General features: G+C 46.5%; 6 protein-coding genes across 6 annotated transcripts; 3 read left to right on the forward strand and 3 right to left on the reverse strand.

Annotated features, from left to right (window-relative positions):
• Positions 1-542: 542 nt before the first annotated feature.
• Positions 543-2,529, reverse strand: N7483_005711 (uncharacterized protein; the record flags this gene model as incomplete). The annotated part of the gene is made up of 3 exons (XM_057089148.1): positions 543-1,303; positions 1,366-1,643; positions 1,694-2,529. The coding sequence occupies 3 exons, from the start codon at positions 2,527-2,529 to the stop codon at positions 543-545; spliced, it is 1,875 nt and encodes a 624-aa protein (XP_056948977.1).
• Positions 2,530-3,443: 914 nt separating this feature from the next.
• N7483_005712 (uncharacterized protein) lies at positions 3,444-3,667 on the reverse strand (the record flags this gene model as incomplete). Its single annotated transcript, XM_057089149.1, has 2 exons — positions 3,444-3,583; positions 3,637-3,667. 2 exons carry the CDS (start codon positions 3,665-3,667, stop codon positions 3,444-3,446), a joined length of 171 nt encoding a protein of 56 aa, XP_056948978.1.
• A 484-nt stretch (positions 3,668-4,151) lies between these two features.
• N7483_005713 (uncharacterized protein) lies at positions 4,152-5,597 on the forward strand (the record flags this gene model as incomplete). The annotated part of the gene is made up of 5 exons (XM_057089150.1): positions 4,152-4,253; positions 4,306-4,541; positions 4,596-4,942; positions 5,001-5,122; positions 5,403-5,597. 5 exons carry the CDS (start codon positions 4,152-4,154, stop codon positions 5,595-5,597), a joined length of 1,002 nt encoding a protein of 333 aa, XP_056948979.1.
• Positions 5,598-7,485: 1,888 nt separating this feature from the next.
• On the forward strand, positions 7,486-8,277 carry N7483_005714 (alpha/beta hydrolase; the record flags this gene model as incomplete). The annotated part of the gene is made up of 1 exon (XM_057089151.1): positions 7,486-8,277. One exon carries the CDS (start codon positions 7,486-7,488, stop codon positions 8,275-8,277), a length of 792 nt encoding a protein of 263 aa, XP_056948980.1.
• A 176-nt stretch (positions 8,278-8,453) lies between these two features.
• On the reverse strand, positions 8,454-10,585 carry N7483_005715 (alpha-L-arabinofuranosidase A; the record flags this gene model as incomplete). Its single annotated transcript, XM_057089152.1, has 4 exons — positions 8,454-8,843; positions 8,930-10,269; positions 10,331-10,346; positions 10,406-10,585. The coding sequence occupies 4 exons, from the start codon at positions 10,583-10,585 to the stop codon at positions 8,454-8,456; spliced, it is 1,926 nt and encodes a 641-aa protein (XP_056948981.1).
• A 4,405-nt stretch (positions 10,586-14,990) lies between these two features.
• Positions 14,991-20,478, forward strand: N7483_005716 (uncharacterized protein; the record flags this gene model as incomplete). The annotated part of the gene is given in 7 exon segments (XM_057089153.1): positions 14,991-15,044; positions 15,119-15,139; positions 15,280-15,306; positions 15,388-15,759; positions 15,832-16,614; positions 16,631-20,056; positions 20,122-20,478. The coding sequence occupies 7 exon segments, from the start codon at positions 14,991-14,993 to the stop codon at positions 20,476-20,478; spliced, it is 5,040 nt and encodes a 1,679-aa protein (XP_056948982.1).
• Between the last annotated feature and the right edge of the window lie 1,457 nt (positions 20,479-21,935).

Here is a 21,935-nt window from a genome sequence, read left to right on the forward strand (position 1 = left end):
ATTACTCAAGTGCTGCTTAGGCGCAGGTTACGCAGCTTAGTACCTAGGTACTCAAGTCCTGTAGTGCTTCAATAGAAAATCAATATTTCTCGTGTTAGTACTAACACTTCAATTTGAACATTTGAATGTTGAGTAGACTTGTAAAGGGCCCGAAGGGGTATCACAATTAGTACATCCATAGATGTATGTATGCTCTCCCAGTGGCAACATTAAACGTTCAAATGTTCGAAGTCGCGCACCTTTCGAACTCCAGGGCTTTCAAGTATAATAACATTGAATGCTCAACAAGTGCTTGGTGATACACCTGGGCACAAGTCAATACCCACTATTACTATTTACTTGCCTTGGGTGCTTTCAATGTTTGAACACGAACCCCGATGCGAACCCGGATGAGTGGAACTTGAATTTCATATATAAGATGTTCAACAAATTATTCAATTAAACAAGATAGAATGGGTGGTAACAGCCACGCCCATAATTTAAAATCAAGTGTTCAGTCGATGCATAGAGTCCCGGAGTTGAGAGACCAACCATTCCCCGTGCTAGAAAACAGAATCATGGAATCTGGCATCGGATACATAGAGTTCTTCACTCCTCATTGACGGGAAAGCTGATATGGATTCCGTCTCATTGCGTTCGAATGGACACCTCCGGGGCTCCGGCGGACAGTCGTAGTCAAGGTCACCGTACACCCCCTGGGTATCATGCTGTCGAGCCGTGAATGGCAAGTTCGAACCAAGAAGGGGCGCTGTAACAACTGTGAATGGTGCAGGCTCACAAATTGGAGTCTCAAAACTTGATAGCCATTGACTCATTTGGAACTCATCAACCCATTCACCTTTTTTGCAGGCAATTCTGGCCCAGCGGGAAGGGATTTTGTAGGTATTACCATCGCCTGCCTGTAGAAGTCTCTCTTGAATGGAGCTCAGATAGAAGCGGATATTCACCGGTCCCACGTCTATCACGTTCTTTATAGCGTCGGAATGAGTCGAATAGAAAACTTTCAAAAGCGTCGTCAATGCGGCAATGACTCGAGTGAAGATGGTGTTTGGAAATTTTCGAATCATCTCTAGATCCCAGGAAAGAAATGCATCCATAATATGGTAGGCTTCGTCGAGTCGCTTAAGAGTAATGTCGATGTCTGCGGCAGAGATCGGTGAAATGGATGTTGGTCCATTAATTACTTTTGGCGAGGGAAGGGTAAAATATTTCCTTCGGATAGCTTCTGGGTCTCGATATGCCTCGCCAATGGCAAGCTCAAGAATTGTGAGTGAGGCGAAATGATATTCAATCATTATTAGATCTAGAAAGAGAGAGTTAATCCTTGCCTGCATGACACAGCAATCACGAATAAATTTAACTTACTCGTCAAAGTTTCGGTGTGAAAACATTTTTTCCACGACAAAATTCGACTCTGAAAGTATCGCACACGTTGCTGTACTTGAGCATCGGCTGAGTTCTCAGTGGACGGCATGTTGTCCAAGATGCAAGTGGATGAGAAATCCTCCACAATTTGCTGCAACTGAAACCATGCGGCTAGGAGACGGTCTGTTGGAACTTCCGATTGCTCGATTATTTCAGCGCATTGTCTTGTAAAGGTGTTTGAAGGTAGAACACTGGGTCGATGAGTTTTCACTGCGATACTGCAAAGTTTAGTTAAGTTCACTTTCGGGCTACGTATTGAGATTCATACTTAGATGCAAAGTAGTGACAGCCGATTATGGCCCTAGCCTGGGCCAATCTGCCACTTTTGCGTACATCTTCCTCCATCCAGCTATCTGGTTCACGAAAGTCGGATGTGAGGCCGAGTTCAAAGGCCATGGTGGCGGCAATATGCGTGTATTGGTAATATTGACTCTGTCGCGACCCATTTGGTGGGTAGTAGAATGCAATCATCACCAACAAAGATTGAACGAGCTCGAGGGATTTTTCGCCTTGAACAAAGAAAACATGGGAAATCCTTGTTACTAGCTGGTCATTGAGAGTCGTAGCTAGTGAAGGCTCTGCCGTCAATGAAGCAGCAGCCACAATCGATAGAAACAGAATGGGCATAGTCCGACGCAGCTGTTCCACATTGACATCAATAGGGAGGGTCACAACTGGGAAGAATTGAACTAACTCGCTGACATAAAACCGAACAAGCCTTTCAGCCTTCTCTATGGACAGAATATTGAGATCAACAATGTCACTGGCAGCTGAGAGGCAGGAGTCATATTCCATTGATGAGAGGTTCTTGTCCTCTGGTGGTGGAGGAAACCGGTCAACCCTGCTGTCCCTTGTATAAAGCCGAGCTTCTAGAAGAGAGCGCATGGCCTGTATTTCTTCCTGTAGCATGGCCACCCGGGATCCTGTTTTGCGGCGTGATCTTTTCTGTGGTGATGCAAAAATACAAGGCCTCATCATCCTGGTGCAGCGCTGACATTGATTTGAATTGGTTAAATCTGGTAAGCATCGAACTTTGTGTGCCCTGCATCCTTCGCAGGACCGGTTCAGGCTTCTTGTGGTTCTCTGAGACTGTGACACGTCCATCGTTCGACAATAAATCGGATCAGATTAGATTGCGATATACTCATGTCCGGGAACTAGACCGCGAACAGGGATGATCAAAGTTTATTAGGAAGAATTTCTTCATCTGACCTGAAAGCCAAGAAGTCTTTGGCGGCTCGCCCAAAATCCATATACATAGCCCGAAGCCCGCTTCGAGTACCAAGTGGATCATGATAGCTCGTGTTTATACGCGTATGTAAAGACAAAAAATGGTTGAAAGTGGCTCGCCAAGAAATCAAGCACCGCTTGAAGCCGCCACAGAATAACCAAATCAGGACGTCGTACGCGGACTCTCTACTGCCAAGAACTCGCGCCATGGGAGATCATTTTAGTCTTGGCATTTAGGTCCAGCTCCATGACACGTCCAAATGTTAGCATTACTTAGGCTTCCGCTAGTAAGACAGACAGTTGGGTTTATGTCAATGAAACATGGCAATTGATCTAACAGCGTCGAGTCCTTTCAACTTGAAGCTCGTTCTGCTTCCACATGTGCATGTTTCTATTTGATATCAAAGGAAGATTGATTTGATTTCCAATCAACTTGATAGGTGTTCCAAGTTTTAATGCACATATAGCTCCGGTTTAGCCTGAATGCCCTGAATGCCCTGAATGCCACTATTTTGCATCCATTACAATATCCTGCATGTGTCTCTGCCACTCTCTGGTAATCAGCGTTGCTATCCTCATCTCAGTGAAGGCGGTGAAGAGCTCTTTCAAATGTACAGGTGGAAAAGCGGCAGTTTCTTGTGTCAATGGCTCCAAGGCTGTCATTTCCCATGTTCTATATAGAATTTCAACTTCAACTTCATACAACATCCGTACTTCCGAATTTGCCACAATGAACAATCTCGCTCTTTAAACGACAAAAACACTCAGAAAATAGAACATCCAGCTAGTCAGCTAGCCTTGGCTGCCTTAGGCGGGTACTTCTTCCCGTCCTTCTCAACCTGAGGTGCGCAGGCACACCACTCATCCTCAGGGATGGAATCCATGACAGATGGAATGTGGGCACCACAGCCCCACCAAGTGACCTTGTCTAAAGAAATGATTAGCCATCGTTACGAATCCTTTCCTATGTTGCAGACTTACTGCAGGTAGAGCACTGAGCCTTCATGCACATCGTGGAGAAATTTGCGTGACACGGGGTAATATGTGTTTATGAGGTAAATGATAGGTCTCGAAGACAGCACTTGAGTGAAGGTAGAGATTTGGTTTTTAATAGATAAAGAGCGAGCGGGAAGTGATAAAAGTCTTTTATATAACTTTTTTTCGGCATCTTGAATCTTAGTCATGGACACCGACGCCGATAGGTGAAGCCCGAACACCCCTATCGGTGTTCACTCTGGTTATTAAATGGGCCATAAATTATTTGTCATATTATCAGCTTTTATGATCATTTAGCTATTCTTTAGAAATGTTGTCGTCCCGATTGTAGACATGGTGTTTGCTTGTCATTCGTATAGCTGTTCTAGCGAACCGGCAAATGGTGGGGCTTGAAGCGGGGTGAAACCCGAGTTTTGACCCTTCACTCACACTAGCCGGGGAATCCGTGCAATTACAAGTCTACTGGAAAGGACATAAATCGACCGGAATAATTATTTAAAATGACGGTGATTGCTGTAGCTGGAGGCTCGGGAGGCGTCGGGAGGACTCTTGTCGAGAGGCTAGTGCAAGAGCCTAAATTTCAAGTCATCGTCCTATCTCGAGTAAGGAAAATCTTGGTTTAACCAAATCACACTAATACTAATCGAATACAAGGCGACGTCGAATGGGCCATCATTTCCCGGTGCTCAGACTGTGCAAATCAATTACGACGATATCTCCTCTATGGAAAAGACCCTTGATCACCACAACGTCCACACTATCATATCTGCTATTGGTCTCATTTCGGATGAAACAAGTCAATCACAATTGAACTTGATCGATGCAGCCGAAAAGTCAACGGCGACAAAGAGATTCATCCCGAGTGAATTCTCATTCATCCAAACTCCCGAGTCAGTACTTGAGTCATCAAACGTCACACACATCCTCTACTGACCACTATGCAGTCTTCTCTCGATAGACCCCAGTAGCAAGTACTGGCTTGATGCAGCCAACCGTCTGAAGGAAAGCTCGCTCAAGTATACCCGTGTTGTCCCGGGCTTCTTCATGGACTATTGGGGCATGCCACATGTTCCAACGAATCTGCTGCCATACACCTTCGGAATCAACGTAGCCAAGCATGAAGCTGCTATTCCTGGTGACGGGAATGATGCTATTTGCATGACTTACACATATGACATGGCAAACTACGTGGTCAAAGCTCTTGATCTTGATGAGTGGCCTGAGTTTAGTGTGATTGTCGGAGATGAAGTCACGTATAATCAGCTTTTGAGAATAGCTGAGGAGACTACGGGTTTGTGCAGCCATCCATCAAACTTATTAGAGTGTCTTGACTGATTCATATCAAATAGGGGCCAAGTTTAAGGTAACTTATGATACTTTTGAGCAAGTCAACTCGGGGGATGTTACCATACCACCGAATCCCAGTGGCACAGACTACCCAGAAGACGAGATGAAGGAGATGACGGCATTGGTGAGTCGGCTTACTGTTAATGGTGTATTTCAACTTCCCAAGGAAAACAGACTCAATGCACGTTTTCCTGAAGTGAGACCCATTACAGTGAGAGAGTTCATGGAGAAATACTGGGCTGGAGAATAAGCATAAAATCAAAATTGAAGATTAATTCAAACCTTTGTCACTCTCATCCACTCTCACGAACCAATGAAAAAGAATCAGCAATTTGGATCGACAATTTGAGATATCCTTGGTAGCTAGTGGACATGCCAACACATTCACAACAACTATCCCTCAGATCGAAAGCTCAGCACTGAGGGCCAGGGTAAACCACTCCAACGCAGTAGGTGCGTCCAGTAATGAGGTTGGAACACCAAGGGTTGATATCCGGGTTCCAGCACAAAAGCTCCTCGATGGTGAAGGTGTTTTGATGCTGAGAGATGATGTCCCAGCATGTATCTCCATCTTGGACTTTGTAAAACAGGTTGCCTAGATGCAAACTGTGAGTTTTCAATTTCATGGCGTGATAATTGAGCTCCGATCAACTTACAATGAGGGGTATAGCCAACAGGCCTCTTTGAACCACTAATCACATCTCTTGCCGAATTCTTGTCAATGGCGACCGACAATCCCAGAGATGCAAGACCCAATGTCCAGACCATCACATGGGTGAATGAAGGACCCATGGCAGCGTTTGGAAGGTTGATGGAGTTGATAAGCGGATAGAGTAGAGAGACTTGGAAGGCTCTCAGAATTGTCAGTTGATATAATGGGCTATGCTGCTCGTCGAATATTGGAAAGCGATGTCGTAGAATCGGCTCGTATGGCTGGTATTTATACCAAAGATTCATCTCCTTCATGTTGAATCCCCAGCTTATAAAGTCCACGGGTCCTATCATGGTCTCATACTTCACAGATAATCAGCCAGCTACCTAAGTATAGGAATGTTACAAAACTGATGCCATTTGCTGAGTTCTGCCTTGTGAACGATGCTCATATCCTTTTGTCCGGGTTGCAATCACTTGTCGTGCAACCACCTGTCACTGAACCTGAGAATATCTCCTTTCACGAAAGCAAGTGGCGATGAAATAAACATCAGATTCGCTAAAAGGAGAACTGGAATTTCGTGCGTACAGCACTTGAAGAGTCTGATGCTTATTTGCACGGCATATGTCTCGGGAAGATCGAGTGGCTCCCCGACTCCCCGACTCACCGTTTGTTCTACTGTTACATTGAGTTTGAAGATGGCGAGCTGAAGAAAGACATTCGGGGGAGTACTGCTACCTTTCGCAGGGAAGCCTGGCAGCTGATGCATGAATTGGTAATACCCTCACCAGATCGAGTATTCTGCTGTGAGATGGCAGAAAGGGGTATCGGGTTGGTGGGTTGACCAGATATTCTGCAGGGGAGATTGTGTAACATCCGTGGCCTGGGCCATGCCCAATAGAAGACGCGCTTAAATCAAGGATTTTTGACTCAAATAGAGATGAAAGCTGCAGCAAAAGCTTCGATTCAGATCACTACCAGGGTGCAGAGTGACATCGATTTTACGGTGAAACTTGAATGCTGAACGCGACTATGGATCCAAGTGCTGACTTCTAGAAATGGGTATCACGAAGAACAAGTTGCGTGCTCTCTCCCTATCTAGTATGTTTGAGCGTTTTCTGCCTTCTTCTGATAAGAAGGTCATGGCATCCTCAAGTTTATGGACTAGTATACATGTCAGCTGTCTTTGATCATGTCCAGCATCGGAGGTGAATTTGGAATCATCCCACCACCGAAGCTCGGACATCTAGATACATGTGGTCTCGCCACATTTCCTGAGTGACAATATCATAGGACTTTTCTAACTTAGGACAAAAACTTCAATCTGAAGAAAGCTTATAGCTTTTGTCTCTTAACTTAGTGGACGAATAGGCTCAACACCATGATGTGACTGATAAAGATCACTTTATAGATTTCCATGATGCCATAATGAATACGAATCGATTACCGGTGTATTGATTTCGGATTCTCTATTCTTTATTTGTTTGAAGCTGAGTTATCATCTCCTCGATGTGCAAATTAGACTAAATCAGTATGCAGTATAGGATAGTTAACTGGTCACAGACGCTTGTGCTAGGTGGCCTTAAACCTAAAATGATTTCGAAAACTTTTAAACAACTTGAAAATTCAGTACAGCAGCCTTGCGCAGCTCGCATACGTAACAATTAGTGGATTCACTGCCTAAAATGGGTACAATAGCTTGCATATTGATAGGTTGGTTTTTCAGCCCCCAAGCCAATCCTTCCACAAGGATTCTTGCACATTTAAGCCTTCCAAGGTTAACCTTAAGCCTCCATTTTTCGTTTCTTTAACCTTCAACATTTCCTTTTCCCAAAATGTCGTCTCTTCCAACAGTTGTACTTGTCCATGGTGCCTGGCACACACCGGCGAACTATCAAACTTACGTGGACGCCCTGAAGAAGCGGGGGTTTCAAGTTCATTGCCCCCAGCTACCCACATGCACTGGTATACCGCCACCAACAGGTTCCCTAGTTGAAGATATCGCCTGTGTAAAAAGTCTAGTGACTTCACTTGTCGATGATGGACAACGTGTTTTAATGATCCTACACTCCTATGGTGGCGCTGTTGGTGGAAGTGCTGTGGAGGGGCTCTCAATTCCCGAACGCGAGGCTGCGGGGAAGCTCGGAGGTGTCATCCATTTGCTGTACCTCTGTGCCTATATGGTTCCAACTGGGGTTTCTGCGGGTGACATTATCAGAGAAGCCAAGTTTGAAGAGATATTAAAGGAGAATTTGGACATCTCGCCGGATGGGTTGACGGCCTTGAAAGATCCCGGGCTGGCGTTTTTCAGCGGGAGGGCCGATCAAGCCACTGTTGAGAAAGCACTCAAATCCTTGGTCAGGTTTCCAAATCAAGCCTTGTATGATCCTACGACGGGATGTGCTTGGAAAACTATTCCTGCAACCTATATTCGTACTTTGCAAGACTATGCGGTCCCACCGATCTATCAAGAGATCATACTGGGGAAGGTCAAGTATGCCGGTATTGAGGTGAAAGTTGAGACTTTCGATGCCGATCACAGTCTCTTTATTACTGAGCAGGAGGAAATGGTACAAGCTGCGATGAATGCGGCTACGGACGAAAGGAACAGTGCTGGCAGCTACTGAGGCCTTTTACTCTTCCAAGGTTATATGGGAGTGTATTGAATAAAAGTACTATTACTTAGATTTCAGAAACAAATGTCACAAAACAATGTCTCAATCTAGATTCTAATCAGCATTCTAAAGAGTACAAAAATCATACTTCAATCTGATATAAGACATGAAAAGTCCAGTGCCTTGTATCATGCAACAGCCAAGACAGCAATCGCCCAGGGGTCCATGCTGACTGAATAATTTCCCTCTTTGCTTTCAATTTTGGTGGTGACTGTCTCAACATCCACTTCATATGGTGTGTTCCCTTGAAACCGAGAGCCACTCAACATCTCTAATGTCCCTGATTTAGTCTCAGGAATGCTCACTGTGACATTCTGCTCTTCTGGCCCGTAGTTGGCCAACTTGACATAATGCTGCGAGTCTGATTTCGATGCGACCCAATAGAGTGGCCCAAATTCTGTCGATGACTTGACTGGGATCACTGTATCTCCCTTATTTGAAGCGAACATCTTTTGAACGAAATAGGATGTTGAAGGCGTTATCGATCCTGGAGATGAGTTAAACCCATAGAGTGTTGGCTAAATCAATACAAATCTTTTTGATTAGCCATCCCGACACTTCCAAAGCGACTGATAAACCTCGAAGAGTGAAAGAGATGCCTTACCGACCAAGAAACAAACCCGAAATGTTCTAACAGGGGCGCATAAGCCGCCATTTGCACAATATCGCTGTTTCGCTCCATGCCCATCATGTATATGGCCTCGCTGCAGCTGCCTTGCATGTATGACCAATATGTCCCCTTCGCATTTGATGTGTTTCGACATCCATACTCTCCAACCATTATGCTTTGGTTCCGAGGTTGATTGTCGAATTGATTGAACAACGCCACAAAGTCATCTGGCTGACGATACAAGTGCAGATCGATGATGACTCCCTCTGGCACAGGAGATGGCAGACACGAATAGTCCCCATTCGATGCAATCAAAGTAATGTTGGGATACGCATCATGAATCGCGGTATAGATTTGGTTGAAGCGATCAGGATAGGTATCACATCCACCAGTAAGGTCATCTTCATTTCCAATTTCCACATACGGAATCTTCCACGGATCCTTGCGACCATTCTTCGCGCGCAGCGCTCCAAAGTGAGTCGACGAGTTTCCAAGGAGATACTCTAGCTCATTCAGAATATCATCGACAAATGGCTGCAGGTCGGAGCCCGATACGATACCTCCGTATGACTTTCCCGCCCATATCGCCAACAAAGGTGTCATTTGCATATCCTCACACCACCAGAGATATCCATCCAACCCAAGAGCGTCCGTGTTTGGATAAAACCAATCACTTTCTCTACCAGGTCGGTCAATCAAGGGCCCAATGGTCCTGTTCCATTTCCAACGACTGTCAATCTCCAGACCCTCGATGTTGTTCCCACCCGGAAACCGAAGAAATTTGAATTTAACCTTTTCAAAGACCGTTGCGAGGTCTTCGCGCAACCCATTCTCTCTCTCGTGATATGTCGGTGGGAATAACTCGATGTAACCGAAGTTCAATGCGCTTCCCGCAATCTTGTTGCCATCGAAGGTTAAATGCCACTCATTATCGCCATCTGGGGATGCACTTGAGTTGAAGGTTGTCTTGAATTGGGTGAAGTTGCTTTCTGTACTCTCGACCGTTAGATTGTGATCGGCGTACACAATCCCACTGTGAGACCCAATGAGTTGGAGATTGATTGTCCCTGAGTATGTGCCCGACATCCAGAATGAACTGTTGTAGGTGGCATTGCTAACAGGCACCCCGTTATAGCCCGTGTTTGCGAAGCCGACATACTCGGTTACATTCCCAGGAACTGAAACCCTGAGTGAGGAGGTTAGGGCATCGCTCACTGGCTTGGAGGTATCCTGTGAGATATTCACAGACCCGATGGGTGCATATGCTGTCATTCCAAGACTGGTTCCTTGGAACCCATTGTTCTGCAGTAATTGCCCGTGAATTCCACCATCACCTTTTCAATTCAGTTTCATGTTAGCGAAGTTGAGATTTAAGTGACAGCGGCAACCATATACCTGAATGATCCATCTCCTAGTACGTGTAAGTGTCAGTGTCATTTTCAATATACTGCGAAATGAATATCAGCTCACCTCGAACATGACTCCATAAAGCAATGGACTCGACTTGTTTCCACCCTTCCCCGAAATAGTGAGTACAATTGGATCAGAACCGCTTTCATTTGTCGCTGCATTTGCTACACATAGCTGTGACAGAATTATAAACAGAACACCTCTTAATAGAGAGTGTTCTAGTATTGAGGCGATCTTCATATTGCGGCACAGTTGAACAATTTATTGCTAAATTTAGATTCAGCCATGACATTCCGAACAGCCTGAGTATAAGGAACCCAGGACCTGAAATTATGGGTGCCAAATTTCTTCAAGACTCAAATCATTCATGCTCATTGAATGGTTCGTCATGACTATGGCTTAGATGTTCTCCACAATGAATCATGGATTGTTAGACTTGGGCTGAACTCGCTTCATATCAAAATTTGAGACTTGCCAATCCCTACCTTTTTCTTCGGAGAATCAGATTATAGAAATTTTAATAGGTTAATATTCCTTGAGAATTAATTATATTGGCAATGATAGATGATATTTCAACAAAAATTTCTCTGCCAATTCTGTAGGGTGAGAATGATTCAGGGGAGTCGTGACGTCGAATATTATTGCCCAGTTGACAGAACTTGATACGCATAGGCAGCAATTTTTGCCTATCACACTCCAATTTTTTATTTTGGTTGTCAATTTTTTTTTCTCAGTCAGAGTTCAATTCGGCTCTCGGTGAAGTGAAGTTAAGGGTCGTTTAAAACTTGGACAGTTCCAAGGTTGGAGCTCTCCTTTGTATCAAGGGCTATTCGTACTTACTCGATGGCCCGACAACCCGTCTAAAGGATGGCATTACTCGTGATCCGGAGGAGTTTCTTGGCTTTCACCTATGTGCATCTGCTTTTTAGAATGCTGGGATGGTATGCATTTGGTCGGGTGCCTTTTAAACGAGGCATCTTATGAATTTTCCTGTCTCGGAATTAGGCAGGGACATCAGCATCATCCATAGATCCAATCGCTCAAATTTTGGATTCAGCGTGTAATCTTTTGGTAGATAAAGCTAACTACAATGCCAATGTCAAGCTACATTATCATGAATTTAGAAAAGGATGGACGATGTGATGAACAGTTGATTCATGTGATTGATCGTTTCTGGGACAGGATGTTTGGATTGTTCAAACTTAATAAGTAAATTGTAGATATGCTTTGTTTTGTGCGTGCGTGCGCGTGTCCCACCAGCCGAGATAGATTGCCCCCCAGCCCAGCCCTGGAGGTAGATACAAGGTCCCAATTTTCTCCATGTATTCCAGTATTTAACCCTTTCCGTGAAGCCCACTAAGCCGATTGTTCAGGGTCTCGCGAAACCCCGCCACGGTCATAGCTATTTCCTCTTTAGCTCCCTGTGCCGATTGACCTGAGGTTCTCGCGAAACCCGCCACGGCACAGTAGCTAAGCACTAAGAGGTATCTCTCCCTTGAGAGAGAATGCCCTGCAGGTTGTGCTACTACCTGCACTGTTGGAACCAGTCGGTTCAGTGGGAGGAGGAATCATGGAGGGGTGAAGCCATGATAAGTGGATCTGAGAGATTGACCTGTTAGGAGGACTGAGTGGAATGTGGGTTGAGAAAACAAACCTTTTCATCGAGGCCAAGAGATAGCCATCAGACCATGTGACAGTAGTGAAAGTGGAGTGTTTGAACGACTCCAGGAGTGGACAGTTCGATCACATAATGTATGTGTTGATGAATGTTGAAAGGCACTTGAGGTGTCATGACACTTATGGAAGTGGAAGGTTGTATTGACTGAGGTTTGTGTTGACTGAACTTCAGGGTGGAGAGTCATGTCGATAAGACAAGGTAAACAAAGTGTCAACAAGACGGAGTGGTGTCAACAAGGCAGGGTCATGCCTGCAAGGTGAAGTCATGGGTCATGTGGATGGAGTGAAGTGTCAACAAAGTCATGTAAGTCCATGCCGACGGGCAAGAGACAGGGCCTGAGGTGGAGGTTGAGACATGTCGATGATCAAGTTGTTGATATGACCAAGCACCAAGAGGATGGTGAAGATGAAGTGGATGATGATGGAGATGATGAAGCGCGATGAGGAACGCGTTGAGGAGGGGAGTTGGAAGAAGGAAAAGGTCGACAAGCAAGAGAATCTGGGGAATTTATACGCTGGGGGTGGGGCCTAGAAAACGCGCCAGGATCACACAGTGGATTTGAATCGACCAATCAGAAGCTCGGGATCACCGCAGAAGTACCCACACATTGCTCCCATTATAAAAATGGCTGAGAACCGATGCTTATTTACTTCAGGCTCCAGGATCACCAACCTCAGAACAAGCGAGCCAATCAAGCCTCAGGATCACCGATTCTAAGCGAGCCAATAATCCGCGTGGGATTCGGGAATTGTACTTTTGTATCCCTCTCTCTTCAAAAATAGTTGATGATCGATAAAAAGATACCTGCTAGCTGTCTCTGAGGAGAACAAGACTCTGAAGATTGCCCCCCGCAATGCAGGGCAGTCCTCCCGGTAATTACTGACAGTTGACTTGAGTCCGAAACCACGTTAATCCACCCCCAGAGAATAAAAGAGGACCGCCTTCCGAACAAGTGTCACATTTGAAGGTTCGAGCTTCGACATCTGACCAATTCCTCACCCCCTTAACCGTACTATTTCGGACCTCGGGAATGTTTCGAAAAACACACAAAACGTCTTCTCCCCCGGTCTGGCTAATAATGATACCCTCATCGGCACTGGGCACCTCATTTTTCGCACAAGGCAAGTTCACGAAGCAATAAACTCATAGCAACCGCCCGGAAGGTTCGTGGCATCGATTCGTTCCCCAAAATCGGAGTCGAAACTATGCCGCTGGATATCACCGTATCCCAAGGAGAAATGGATAGAGAGGCGCGAGAAACTATCTGAATCTACGGCATATCGATCTTCTTATGGGCAACGTGGCATAAAGTATTAAGGAGGCCAGGCAAGCACTGATCATCCCACTCCCGGGATTTGACTAAATTAATATGTTGCTGATAAGTTTGAGGAATGAATGGCGCAATAAAATACGAATCTCTTTGAGTCTGTGAACATAATCGGCTCTTTTCTTCCACGCTCTCGGACAAGGAAGTCGAGTAATATTGTCTTCATACAATAATCCACTCGCTGGAAACCATTGCCCCACAAAATCCGCACTACATTGAAGGTTGCTGGTACAGAGTCTATACTCGAAATATCAGGACTAACCTTGAAAACCGAGTCCTTATTATAAGCTCCGGGGAAGTACTTTCTCGGGAGGTTGCATCAGTCAGTCTCAAGAATCTTCTAGTTCAGCCGGTTAACAAAATTTGACGAGTACCAGCCAATCTTGATAGAATACCCGGACTCCCGATAGGGCACCTGCGGACTGTCGCGGACGGTATGATTGATGTCGTTCAGGGTGAATGCTGGGCCAAAGGAAAGGAGTGACCAGGCTGGCTGATACAAGGATCCGCTGGGATTGATGCGATCTTGAAATCAAAGATTGCGTGTTTCTCCCTGTCCTACAGATTCAATGATCGATTGATACCAGTTGACTGCTTCTACTAACAATTTATACTTTTCAATTGGAAGACGAAGTCAATGGACGACCAGCTGATTTAACTTATTGTGCGCATTGATCGTTTCAAATTTGGCAATAGAGCTTCAATCTCGAAACTATGATTCGACATTGAGCTTTTAACTCACATGTGCATAAGCCTATGACTTTTAGCATATATGAGCAGCCACTTGTGTACTATACTACTTGCATCATCTGCTGGCAAAATCTGACTTTTGAATCTGGATATGGAGACATTGAAATTTCTTTCCTTGCAAGACAAAAATTGAAGAACATGCCAGTCATATTAGTAGTATGATGGCATTTGTGACAGTCACAAGCAAACTCGAACTATACCTAGGTATGCATCTATACAACACACTGGCAGAAAAGACTCGGAAATTCCCAAAGCTACTACTAGGTAAGTACCAGTTCAGGCGGATATTACGCACCATTTGGAATCCATGGAATTTATTTAACTACTATAAGTGGTCATCAGTAGTAATGGTAGACTAATTGTAGGCACGCCGCAAATATTGTGGTATCCACTTCAAGTTGCAGACTAGATAGTATGTAGTAGTATTTTAAAACTTGAACTACGTTTATTCAAATATTAAACGGCAAGCTCCTATTACAGCCTATTTATTTGCCTTACGTACTTACTTTTCTTTCACTCCTACCAACGTCTCCAGGACTTCTTGACCATCTCAATCCCCAGACTACACCGAACAGCGTGGGGCACTGAACGTGCCAATTACAAGCGGGGAGCGGGAAAGCCAATGACGTGGTGCTAACTGTGCTAACTTGCTACCCCTTGGACTCACGTGATAGCCCGAGTAAGCGACACCTCAGCAAGACAACAGCGGACCTCCTGAGGTCACTTCCGCATCTTTTGATTCCCTCTCACTGTCTCTCCTCCATCTTTTTTACCCGCCTTCCGTGATTCCTTTTTCCTTCTCTTCACCCTCCCTTTCCTTTCTTTCTCCTTCATCGTTTCCCTTGGGCGTTTATTCGGGTGGATCAGGTCGTCCTGCGGCCTAAGTAGATATGGCGAACAACGCGAATTTACCGCTCCCCATCAAGTTCACAGAACTGGTCAATGTAAGTTCACTTGACTTCTTGATGATCTACTTCCTTCTATATGGCCTCATTTACTGACAGAAAATTGAAACTAGTTGACCAATGTCGGCATTGCGGTATGTCCCTCATCTATTGTTTCTCCCCCAACCGGTTTACCCTGCGACGAGCTCCTGTGGCGACCCGGATACCCCGGTCGCTCCTGAGAATCATCGTTACCTGATTGAGGCGCTCAACTAACAAAATCTCTTCTTTTTAGCCGGCATCGGTGGGCTTCACGTCATGTGTAAGTATCTCATGCGCCCCCGTTCAAAACAAAAAGCACATTGAGACACGGTGGCTAACCAAGCTTATCACCACATTATAGACCCTAGAATCCGATAACTACATCTGTGTTCGACAGAAGCTGGACGAAGACGAGAAGCCTCAAGTGATCATCGTTGACCTAAAGAACAACAATGAGGTCATGCGCCGACCAATCAACGCCGACAGTGCGATTATGCACTGGAACAAGAACATTATCGCCCTCAAGGCCCAAGGCCGCACAATTCAGATCTTTGACCTCGGTGCGAAGTCGAAACTCAAGTCAGCAGTGATGAATGAGGATATTGTGTACTGGAAGTGGTTCAGCGAGAAGTCCCTGGGTCTGGTTACCGACACCTCCGTGTACCACTGGGATGTCTACGATGCCACTCAGCAGAGCCCTGTGAAGATGTTCGACCGACTTCCTAACCTAACTGTATGACTTCCCCACCCTTCTGACTGAGCCGGTGTCATACAAAGAAAGATGGGCTAATGGTGTTTATTCTAGGGCTGCCAAATTATCAACTACCGCGTGAATTCCGAGGAAAAATGGATGGTTGTTGTGGGTATTAGCCAACAGCAGGGTCGTGTTGTCGGTTCCATGCAACTTTACTCTAAGGAACGTGGTATCTCGCAATTTATCGAAGGTCATGCTGCTTCTTTCGCCTCCATTAATGTCGAGGGTTCTCCCTTACCCCACCACCTCTTCTCCTTCGCCGTTCGAACTTCGACTGGCGCCGCCAAACTTCAGATTGCCGAGATCGATCACCAAGAACCCAACCCACGATTCCAGAAGAAGGCTGTGGATGTGCATTTCCCCACCGAGGCTGTCAATGACTTCCCTGTGGCAATGCAAGTGTCTACGAAATACGATATCGTCTACATGGTGACCAAGTACGGCTTCATTCACTTGTATGACCTTGAGACTGGTACCTGCATCTTCATGAACCGTATCTCTAGCGAGACTATCTTCACGACCGCCCCGGATTCCGAGGGCGCTGGTATCGTTGGTGTCAACCGCAAGGGCCAGGTTTTGTCTGTTAGCGTTGACGAGAACACAATCATCAGTTACATGACAGGATCCGTGGGATTGGCACCTATCGCTGTCAAGCTCGCTTCAAAGGCTGGTCTTCCTGGAGTTGACCACATCTTCCAAACCCAATTCGACAAGTTCATCAATGATGGCGACTTTGGTGAGGCTGCTAAGGTTGCCGCTAACTCTCCTCGTGGATTCCTTCGTACTACTGAAACCATCAACCGTTTCAAGAACGCCCCCCCAGACCGGTCAAATGTCAGTGATTCTGCAGTACTTCGGTATGCTTCTGGACAAGGGATCCCTTAATCGGTACGAGAGTGTGGAGCTTGTTCGACCTGTGCTGCAGCAAAACCGCAAGCACTTGCTGGAGAAGTGGATGCGTGAAAAAAAGCTTGAGTGTTCCGAGGAGCTTGGAGACATTATCCGCCCCTACGACATGCCTCTGGCCCTGACTGTGTATCTCCAGGCCAACGTACCCCACAAGGTCGTTGCTGGTTTTGCTGAGACTGGTCAATTCGACAAGATTCTGACCTACTCCAAGCAAGCAGGCTACCAACCAGATTACATTCAGCTCCTTCAGCATATCGTGCGTGTTAACCCTCAGAAGGGTCTTGAGTTCGCTACTTCGTTGGCCAATGAGGAGTCTGGTGCTCTCTTGGATCTGGACCGCGTTGTGGATGTGTTCCTTTCCCAGAACATGATCCAGGAGACTACATCTTTCCTCCTTGATGCTTTGAAGGACAACAAGCCCGAGCAAGGTCAATTGCAGACCCGCCTCCTGGAGATGAACCTTGTCAATGCTCCCCAGGTTGCAGATGCGATCCTTGGTAATGAGATCTTTACTCACTTTGACCGCGCTCGTGTTGCCCAGCTTTGCGAGAATGCTGGTCTCATTCAGCGTGCTCTTGAAAACTCCGATGATCCCGCTGTCATCAAGCGCAACATTGTCCGCACCGACAAGCTGAGCAATGAGTGGTTGATGAGCTACTTCGGTCGTTTGTCTGTGGAACAGACCCTCGAGTGCATGGACACGATGCTGGAGGTTAACATTCGCCAGAATCTGCAGGCAGTCGTTCAAATCGCCACCAAGTTTTCCGATCTTCTGGGTGCTAACCGCCTCATCGATCTGCTTGAGAAGTACCGCACTGCTGAAGGTCTCTACTACTACTTGGGAAGTATTGTCAACCTTAGCGAGGACTCCGAGGTGCACTTCAAGTACATCGAAGCCGCCACTGCTATGAACCAGCTTACTGAGGTTGAGCGTATTTGCCGTGAGAGCAACTACTACAACCCCGAGAAGGTGAAGAACTTCCTGAAGGAGGCTCACTTGACTGAGCAGCTTCCTCTTATCATTGTCTGCGACCGTTTTGACTTCATTCACGACCTGGTCCTCTACCTTTACCAGAACCAGCAATTCAAGTCTATCGAGGTCTATGTTCAACGTGTCAACCCGTCTCGTGCCCCCGCTGTCGTTGGTGGTCTCCTGGATGTTGACTGCGATGAGAGCATTATCAAGAACCTTCTTTCTACCGTGTCACCTGAATCCATCCCTATGGACCAGCTGGTTTCTGAAGTTGAGAGCCGCAACCGTCTCAAGCTGCTTCTGCCCTTCCTCGAGGCCACTCTTGCTGCTGGCAATCAACAGCAGGCAGTCTACAACGCCCTCGCTAAGATTTACATTGACAGCAACAACAACCCCGAGAAGTTCCTCAAGGAAAATGACCTCTACGATACTCAGATTGTTGGAAAGTACTGCGAGAAGCGCGACCCTAACCTTGCGTACATTGCCTATCGTAAGGGCCAGAACGACTTGGAGCTCATCAACATCACCAACGAGAACTCTATGTACCGTGCTCAGGCCCGCTACCTGGTTGAGCGTGCCGATGCGGAGGTCTGGAGCTTTGTTCTGAGTGAAAACAACATTCACCGCCGCTCTCTTGTTGACCAAGTCGTCGCTACCGCCGTGCCTGAATCCACTGATCCCGACAATGTCTCCGTGGCTGTCAAGTGTTTCCTCGAGGCTGATCTCCCTGGTGAGCTGATTGAGCTGCTGGAGAAGATTATCCTCGAGCCCTCTCCCTTCAGCGACAACGCAAGCTTGCAGAACTTGCTGATGTTGACTGCTGCCAAAGCCGACAAGGGACGTTTGATGGATTACATCCACCAGCTCAACGAGTTCGCTGCCGATGACATCGCTGAGATGTGTATCAGCGTTGGATTGTACGAAGAGGCCTTTGAGATCTACAAGAAGGTTAACAACTACCTCGCTGCCGTCAACGTCCTCGTCGAGAACATCGTCAGTATCGACCGTGCCCAAGAATTTGCCGAGCGCTATGAACTTCCCGAGGTGTGGAGCAAGGTTGCCAAGGCCCAGCTCGATGGTCTCCGTGTCACCGACTCAATTGAGTCGTACATTCGTGCCAATGACCCATCCAACTACCACGAGGTCATCGAGACTGCTACCCACGCTGGTAAGGATGAGGACCTCGTCAAGTTCCTCCGCATGGCCCGCAAGACTCTCCGCGAGCCCGCCATCGATACTGCTCTTGCCTTCTCCTTTGCCCGTCTGGATCAGCTTGCAGAGCTTGAGGACTTCCTCCGTTCCACCAATGTTGCCGATATTGAGACATCTGGTGACAAGGCTTACGAGGAGGGCTACCACCAGGCTGCCAAGATCTTCTACACCAGTATCTCGAACTGGGCCAAGCTTGCTACCACCTTGGTTCACCTTGCGGAGTACCAAGCTGCTGTTGAGTGTGCTCGCAAGGCCAACAGTGTCAAGGTCTGGAAGCAGGTCAATGAGGCTTGCGTTGACAAGAAGGAATTCCGTCTTGCTCAGATTTGCGGTCTCAACTTGATCGTCCACGCTGAGGAGCTGCAGGCTCTTGTTCGCCAGTATGAGCGCAATGGTTACTTTGATGAGCTTATCTCAGTCCTGGAAGCCGGTCTTGGTCTGGAGCGTGCCCACATGGGTATGTTCACTGAGCTCGGTATTGCTTTGACTAAGTACCACCCCGACCGTGTGATGGAGCACCTCAAGCTCTTCTGGTCTCGCATCAATATCCCCAAGATGATCCGTGCCTGCGAGGATGCCAACCTGTGGCCCGAGCTGGTCTTCCTTTACTGCCATTACGACGAGTGGGACAACGCTGCTCTGGCTATGATGGAGCGTGCCGCTGATGCTTGGGAGCACCACTCCTTCAAGGACATTGTTGTCAAGGTTGCCAACTTGGAGATCTACTACCGCGCCCTGAACTTCTACCTGCAGGAACAACCCCTTCTCCTCACCGATCTTCTCCAGGCTCTGACTCCTCGCATTGATGTGAACCGTGTTGTGCGTCTCTTCCAGGGCTCCGACAACATCCCACTGATCAAGCCCTTCCTCCTCAATGTTCAGACCCAGAACAAGCGAGCTGTCAATGACGCCATTAACGAGCTCCTGATTGAGGAGGAGGACTACAAGACTCTCCGTGACTCCGTGGATAACTACGACAACTTCGATGCCGTGGATCTCGCCCAGCGTCTCGAGAAGCACGATTTGATCTTCTTCCGCCAGATTGCGGCCAACATCTACCGCAACAACAAGCGCTGGGAGAAGTCGATTGCCCTGTCGAAGCAAGACAAGCTTTACAAGGATGCTATTGAGACCTCTGCTATCTCTGCTAAGTCCGATGTTGTTGAGGATCTCCTTCGCTACGTAAGTTGCATTCCCTTATCTCATTTTGTTCTTGCGATAAAATGATACTAATATTTTTTGAATAGTTTGTGGACATTGGTAGCCGTGAGTGCTACGTCGGTATGCTGTATGCCTGCTACGATCTCATTCGCCCTGATGTTATCATGGAGATCTCATGGCGTAAGGGTCTGCATGACTTCACCATGCCATTCATGATTAACTTCCTGTGCGAGCAGACCCGCACCATTGAGATGCTTAAGAAGGACAACGAGGAGCGCAAGTCTCGAGAGACAACACAGAAGACCGAGGAGGACAACACACCCATCCTTGGTGGCTCTCGACTGATGCTGACTCAAGGCCCTGCCCCGTCAGCCAGTCCTATGCCGTACGGACAGCAAGCCAACGGGATCACCCCGCAGGCTACCGGCTACCGTGCTTTCTAGACAGATACCATGATTCCCTTGATTTCTCGTTCGCCCCTCCTCCTTTTTTTATGCTTTTTATTTCTCTCTTATGTGTAACATACAGCGACGTGATGAGTTCTTTGGGGTGAAGCAAAACGCACGAGTGGGAAGAAGGCAGGAGATGTGCCATAAGAAGTTCTTCATGATGGTCCGTTAATTCGTTGTTTCGCCACCTCACCTTATCTTTTTTACTACTCTTTTTTATTATCCAAATGTATTTTGATAGCCTTTGCGTTCTTTATGTTTCTTGACCTGATTGGGTATTTCAGTAATCGCATTTCGTTGCGCCAAGTAGTAGTCGGTAGTATCTTGGGCATATCCAAACCTTGGAAGTTATTGTACAGTGTATAGTACTACATGTACATAGCTGTACCTGTCTATAAAGAGGAATACCTCTTATTTCTTTTCATTCCGATGCAACATTTCAACACTGCCTAAAAATCATCAATCTATTGTCAGAGCTCAAAACCCCGCCAAGATGCCAAGGTCTCTGCAGGCCCCGTACAAATAGTACTCAATAGTGCCTAGGCTCGGCGGTAACACCAAGGGATTGATGACCAGACTCCGCACCAGACTCCGCTGCAGTCGTACATGCCCAGACATTCAGGCATTACTACGTGGATAACTTGAAGATGATTAGCAGCTAGTGATTGAAATTCTTGGCGAGATTAAGATCAAGACCACCATGTGACCTGGGCTTCACTGAAATGATACCATTGCTTTTTCAGGTACGCAAGCTTCCATATTGGGGCTATGTTAATTCCATTACTTTTTTTTCTAGAAAAAGGAAACAAAAAATACGGGATTTTCATCCCCATCTGCCTATTGCTAATATTTACCCTCTCAGTGGAACGGCTATACATATTGGCTTCACATCAACCCCACCCGTGCATGTACCAGGTACGGAATACCCCATCCTTGAGCCCGAAAACAAGCTCAATCTCTGTCCCAATCACACGGAGACCGAGACCGGGACCCAGGAATTCTGGCAGAAACAATGTACGCATCCTCGGCCCGGCTGGAGGGAACTGAAGGATGGCCGAGGAGTGATAGGTTCGAATACATGGGTTCCGGGGAAATGATTTACCCCGTGGAGAAGTGTGGAGTTAGATAGCTTCCCCCAGCTCAATGTCGGGATGAATGGTGGGAGTGAATTTTTCCGAAGATCTGGAACATTTTACTAGACTTGCGTACTACCGTATTTGCCAGTTGATTGAAACATGGTTTGTTCATGGCGAGGATTGCAGGATGATGGGTCTTAGTGCATTGATGATGTGCTGCGGCTGAAGAGCGGTTAGAAGTGGTGCTGACGTGTTACTACTAACCTTGGAAGATCAAGTTGTTTATTCTTTTTTTTGAAAAATTTAATTTTGAGGTGATCAGTAACTTTAAGAGTATCTACAACGATGAGCTTTGAATTAAAAAGAAATTTAGAT

The sequence above is a fragment of the Penicillium malachiteum genome (assembly GCF_028827825.1).
Source record: "Penicillium malachiteum strain IBT 17515 chromosome Unknown utg000002l:1.0-8849297.0:1.0-8852440.0, whole genome shotgun sequence".
NCBI classification, from domain to species: domain Eukaryota; kingdom Fungi; phylum Ascomycota; class Eurotiomycetes; order Eurotiales; family Aspergillaceae; genus Penicillium; species Penicillium malachiteum.